The sequence below is a fragment of the Myotis brandtii genome, unplaced genomic scaffold (assembly GCF_000412655.1).
Source record: "Myotis brandtii unplaced genomic scaffold, ASM41265v1 scaffold566, whole genome shotgun sequence".
NCBI lineage: Eukaryota > Metazoa > Chordata > Mammalia > Chiroptera > Vespertilionidae > Myotis > Myotis brandtii.
This window is the reverse complement of record NW_005370110.1, coordinates 567712-573854: the sequence shown is the minus strand read 5'-3', so window position 1 is coordinate 573854 and position 6143 is coordinate 567712. Positions and strand designations below refer to the sequence as shown.

Below are 6143 nucleotides of genomic sequence, written 5' to 3'. Positions count from 1 at the left end.
CTTGGTGTCCCTGGCCCTATTTGCAGGGAACCCCTGTCAGGCCCCCTAGGGACTTAGAGGGAGGGAATCTAAGAGCCTCCCCCTCCTCCCCAGGGCTCCTGAACGCTGCTTCTGGGGCTGCTGAGGCCCCAGCAGATTCCCTTGAGTTGTATTTTGTAGCTGTGTGTTTGTGTCTGGGTTTGGGGGATACACAAACCCACTTAAGGGGCATCTCAGGCTCCCGGCTGAGAGCTCCACATGCACCCAGGCTGGAGAGGGAGGTCTGAGCAGGGCGGAGGGTGAGGAGCCCTGTCCTGCTTCCCCACCAACTCCTCCCAGCTCTTGTGCAAATAAGCTCCAATATTGGCAGGTCCTCGCCACGCCCAGTCGCACTGCCCCCGTGCATCTGATACTGTCACTCATCCTCTCATGAACATAATTACCATTGTCAGGAAGATGAAGATGGATTTAGGTTCAGTAAGAAGAACTTGACAAAATTCGGGGGCAAGCCAGAAATTGGGCGAAGTGTAGGAGGTGGCCCTTCCTTGATACTCTTCCCAGGATAGACCATTATCTTCCTGGGATAAAGGTGGGTCTTTGAGGAAAGGCGGGGGGTGGGGAGGGGGAGGCCTTTGGGAGCCACTTCCCTGTGTGGCCCTGAATCCCACCCCCCACCCTGGGCCTGTTGAGGCTCTGCAGCATAGATGCCGCGTGTTGAGGTTAGCTTTCATTGCTATTCCAGACGGCATCCCTATTGGTATTCAAGGAAACACTCTGTTCGCGTTCTGTTCGGAATCTTCCTTTGGGGAGGGAAGGCCTGGGTCTCAGGTCTGTTTCTCGCCTCGCCCATGCCCTGGGCTCCCTCCTCTTCCAGGGCCTCCGGCCTCTGAAAGCACAGCCTTCATCTCTCACCCACTCAGCTGCTGCCACACCCCCTGCCCCCTCCACCCTTTCGGAGGTGGGAGCCTCGGGGGCCTCCAGAGGAGTCCCCCAGAGTGGCCTGTTATGCTGGTGGGAGATGGCCTGCTCCTTCCCAGGACCTGGCAAGGGGCGGGGGTGTCCCTGGACAGCTCGGCAACAAGGTTTCCAACAGCCACTGCCTTTGTTGTCTTTCCTCGATTATTATTGGAGCAACAGGCAGAGGTAAAGGAAGCTTGAATGTTGGAGGCTTGGCAGCCGGTGGGGGTGGGGCTCCAGAGGGGGAGCCGGCCCAGGCCTGGGGGAGCCCAGCTGGGACCCAGGCCTCAGACGCTGGGTCCTTATCAAGGCCCTCCCTCTCTGACGGTCAGCCCTCCACCCACCTCCCCGCTCTGCCAGCAGCCTTCCCCTGAGCTACTTTCTCCTCTCCCCACCGCCCCTCCTTCTCTCCTGGGACCTTGGATAATGTCCACAGGAGAACTTGAAAATAGAACGCTGGTTTGTTTTGCGTCCTTGGCACCCAGCCGCCAGCATCAACTCCCTGCCACAGAGGAAGGGGCTGCCCTGGGCCCGCCTGCGTCCCTCCCCACCTTGGCCAGGCTGATAAGAGGCGGGCATTTCTCCCTGCCTGGCATTACCACCCCTGATCCCTTGGTGCCCTGCGTTCACTTGCCCCTGAGGGTCAGAGTCCAAGGGGGGAGGAGAGGCACCGCCCCCATCCCCAGTGATCCCTCTGTCCTCAGTGGGTACATGACCTTGGGGTGGGGCAGGGTCACTGACCAGTGGCCAACAGCCCACTGCTTTGCCCTTCTGCTAGGCCAGCTCTAGTTCTGGAAAAGGACCTGCTAGGCCAAAGGCCAATCTCATTTTCATGCCTCCGCTGAGGTGCAGAGAGAGCTCTGGAAAGATATGTCATAGCCCCAGACTCTGCCCTCTGGCCAGCCCGCTCCTGGACAGCGTAGGGCCCCTTTCCGGTCAGGAGGGGCTGATACTCTACCCTTCCTGTTTTTTGCTGTAGGCTGATCGCCTTGGAAATGGCCAAGATTCACACCATCCACACCAACGGCAGCCTGCCCAAGCCCACCCTGTGGCACAAGATGCACACTTACTTCACCCTCGTGAAGAACGAGATCAGCCCCAGGTACGGAGATCTGGGCGGGCTCCAGGCTGCCACGGTCTCCTCCGCCTTAATGTGATCCCGCTCCCCGTTCCATTGCTCCACCCCACCCTGCAGGAGGGTTAGCGATTGCCAAGGAGAGTTGGGCCAATTGAGAAATCTGAGGACCTTGGATCCACAGTTTTAGACCCATGCATGTGCTTCTTTCTTCTTCTTTTTTTAGTCCTCACCTGAGGATATGTTGTTGTTGTTTTCATTGATTCTAAAGCAGCGGTTCTCAACCTGTGGGTCGTGACCCCTTTGGGGATCGAACGCCCCCTTTCACAGGGGTCGCCTAAATACATCCTGCATATCAGATATTTACATTACGATTCATAACAGTAGCAACATTACAGTTATGAAGTAGCAACGAAAATAATTTTATGGTTGGGGGTCACCACAACATGAGGAACTGTATTAAAGGGTCGCGGCATTAGGAAGGTTGAGAACCACTGTTCTAAAAAGAGAAGAAGATGGGAGGGAGGGAGAGATGGAGGGAGGGAGGGAGAGAGACAAAGAGAGAGAGAGAGAGAGAGAAACATCTATCGGCTGCCTCCTGCACGCAGCCTGACCAGGGATCGAACCTGAGACCCTTCAATGCACGAGATGACCCTGTAAGCACTGAGCAACACCGGCCAGGGCTGCTTATTTCTTCGTGAGTCTGCTGGTTGTGGCAGGGCCTAGGGTCAGGGACAGTGTCTCCCATTTTACTTAAAGGGCACCGAGGCTCAGAGCTCAGCTTTGCCCAGTGTCAGGGCTACTTGAGCTGCCTTCTAGCCTGAGGAGGGAAGCCAGCCCTCTGGGTAAGTGGTGAGGCTGTTAAAACCAGTCAGAAGTCAGCTCATCGGCTGAGAAGGCCTTGGGACATCAAGACTTCTGCTGCTTGTCTGGGTGCCTTTCATCCCCTCGTGCCCCACCCTCACCCCCACCCCCTCCTGGCAACCTTGCTTTCCACCTTATTCCGACTGCCAGCTTGCTGTTTCCTCTCTGCTCTTTTCATCATCATCGTGACATCACCTTTCCCCAGATAAGACAGGACTCCCAGATAAGCCATCTGAGAGCCCTTCTAGCCTCCAGATACCTGACTCACCCACTTACCCTTGAGTGTTGAGTCAACAATGGGGGCAAGGAAGAAAGAGTGGTGTCACCCTGCCCGCCCCCCCCCCCCAAAAAAAAAAGGGTTGAAAACCCTTTTTCCAGATGTTCATGGGATGGGGTGCACAGGTCTGAGGACAGGGTACCTCCTTCCCTCCTTGAAGATGACAAGACATTAATGGCATCTCTCCCGATCGTGTGCCCTTGTCACACTCTCGCACACAGGATGCCTTATCTGGGTCCTCCCACTTAAGGATTATCAGACGCTGCTTTGGGACTGTGTGTCCAGCATGGCTCATGTTCAGACCTTCTATGTCAAGTGTTATCTCTGGGACAAGAGCCGCCTTGCCTCTTAGGACTAGAACAGCACACAGAGGGTAGGACCCCCTGGCATCTCAGCCAACAGGACCTGAGATCCCCCAGCCCACCTCTTCCATTGGACAGATTAAGAAACTGAGACCCTGGGTGGGGTTAGGACTTGCCCACGGTCATTGCTATCAGTGGCAACTCGAGGACTAGAGTCCAGGCCTGATGCTCAGGCATAACCCTTGCCACTGCAGCTTCCCTTGAATCTGCGGTCACTGTGTATCCTTTGGGGGGGGGGGGTGACCTTGTTGGGAGGAGAGTTTTCTCTGGAGAAGAGCTGACCAACTCCCTTTGTTCTTGTCACACTTTTGACCTTGGGCAAATCAACTTGCTTAACTTTCTTAAGCCTCTTTAGGGGGTGATGCCCGCCCTGCCCTTGCCCACGATACCCCAGAGCAGGCTGTGATGAGCAACCACTCGGACAAGATGCAGCACCTGAGTCCTGTAATAACCCTGTCTCATAATTTTCCTAATAACCCTGATGTAGTCCATCCTTCATTTCACAAGCACGGATTGATGGGGATTTAAAACAATAAAAATACCAAGGTGGCATTGGCTCTGCCCACAGAAGCTTAGGGACCCTCTAGGTAAAGAGGACCCGCCCGTGCAGAGCCATAGAAGGAGGCAGGGTGTGTAGTGCGCGCCAGGGGTGGGAGAACCAGGGAAGGTCTTCCTGGCAGAGATGGGAAGGGAGGCGCTCTGGCTGGAGGAGGTGGCCTGAGCACAGCTTGCTGGTGGATGATGGGTAGACGAGTTGGCCGGAGCAGATCTTCAGGAAGAGTTGGGAGGGGTCTGGAGAGAGAGAGCTGCAGGGGTCGTGTGAGCTGGAGCTAGCATGTGAGGGGGTCTTGAAGGTCAAGTTAAGGAAGGAAGATTCAATTTGGCTGCAGTGGAAAGTAATTGTGAAGGTGTTTGAGCTGGGGACTCAGGTCAGTAACCTGCCCAGGAGGTGGGAGTTAGGGAAGCAGGGATTGGGGTAGGGAGACCAGCTGGAGGAGTGTTAAAATGGAATGGGCAACAAACAGTTAGAACTAGGTGAAGGTGAAAGTCCGCTGATGTGCGGGAAGGCTAAATAGCCATCTCAGACGGTGAATAAAGAAAAATTGAATTTATTTAAGGAAACGGAGGCAGAGGATGAGGATACCCAAAGGGAAGGGCTACCCAGCACTGAGCCAAAGGGTATTGGGTCCATGATGACGGCAATAACACACTTAGGACAGTGATACAAGGAAGGGCATAGAAGAAGCCACCGGAGAGCCTCAGCTGGGCTGCTGTGGCTCAGGGAACCTGCCTTGGAGACAGGTTCAGGGGGTTGGCCCGGGACGAGCTGCCACTGCCTGTTGCGCCCCTGGTTGGGGTCTCTTATAGGGAAGAGGGGGAAGGGAATGGCTCCTTGAAAGGAGAGCACTGTGCGCGCTGGGTCCCTCGTCCTGAGGGGTGGGGGGGGGGGGGTGTTTCTCAATAGAATATTCATCAACCTTCCAGGTGTGCTTTTTTAGGTCGTGGTCTCCACTGATTGGTTGCCGTCAGGGCAGAGCGTCCTTAGTCAGTTTAGCTGGTCCTGAGGCAGCTACGTGGTACTTGTCTGGTTTTGCTGCTTTTCTGGGCCTGGAGCTGAAATACAACTGAGGCCTAGATGTTATCTTCAGGGAGGAAAGGTCATGATCAGCGATACGCTAGGGGAAGATAGATTACCCCGGGTACAAGGTTCTTGTTTTCCCAGTTTTACCCCTTGCTAGGCTTCCGGGGCTTTCTGCCCTGGTAAGTTTCTGTGCCTGGCCCATCGCCCTTGCTCTGCTCATGTCTAACACTAGGGTTCCCCCAGCTTGAGCATGAGGTTCCCTTGGGTGCTTGCTCAGTGCAGGTTCTGACCCTGGAAAGTGATGGGAGGTCTCACATGGGCCCCTCGGCGCCCGCATTCTGAGGTCAGGGAGCCAGGGGCCCCTTGGAGGGGCACTGCCCCCTGCAGCCTCGGGGTGGAGTGGGCTGAGTCAGAGACCCTGTGGAAATAGTGGTAGCCTAGGCGTCCGGGTAGGCATGGCAACAAGAGGAGACTCAGATAGGCTGAGTGGTGTGAGGGCAAAGGTCATGTAAGTGAACACTTAGAAAGTCCACCCTTCCCCACTCCGATCCCGAGAGCTGAGTGGGCACTGGCCAGGCATCAGTCCCTTCATCAGGGAGAACCCCAGGCCCCGTCACCCGCTCCTGAGGCCTCGGAGGGACAGGAGCCGCTGCCTGGCGTGTGAAAGTCTCCGAGATGCACCCCCTGCCAGGCCCTCAGCCCTGGAGAGGATGGTGGTGTCGGGGCTGAGGGACGCTGCGCTGGCGATGGTCCAGGTGCTCGGGGGAGGGAGGGAGGTCAGGACTGTTCCCACGGTAACCATCTGTGTGGCCTTGGGGTGGGTAGCGTGGGGGTCAGACAGAGGTCAGGGCCTGGGCAGCAGGCATCTTGGATGGCAAAGCCATGTTTTTCAAGCTGAGACCTGGGCAAAGCGAAGGAGGCCTCCTCAGTTTTATCTTTGGATGGTCTCCGTCCAAGAAAAAGGAGAATCTTAAAAAAAAAAAGGTAGCTTCTTAGGGAGAGCCAAGAGGGAAATGCATGCTATGCAGCCTGTGGCTACAGATAAAC

The 6143-nt window shown here is 55.9% G+C and overlaps 1 protein-coding gene across 2 annotated transcripts in view; it reads left to right on the top strand.

Annotated features, from left to right (window-relative positions):
• ETNK2 (ethanolamine kinase 2) overlaps positions 1 to 6143 on the top strand; it is an 18308-nt gene that overhangs the window by 2233 nt on the left and 9932 nt on the right. The window contains exons 1-2 of one of the 2 annotated variants that reach the window (XM_014549675.1): positions 544 to 568; positions 1916 to 2038. In XM_014549675.1, coding sequence (XP_014405161.1) covers positions 1932 to 2038 — 107 coding nt within the window. In that variant the 5' untranslated portion in view covers positions 544 to 568; positions 1916 to 1931. Of the gene's footprint in view, positions 1 to 543; positions 569 to 1915; positions 2039 to 6143 lie in introns of those variants that run through there. The other variant, XM_005878583.2, reaches the window with a different exon arrangement.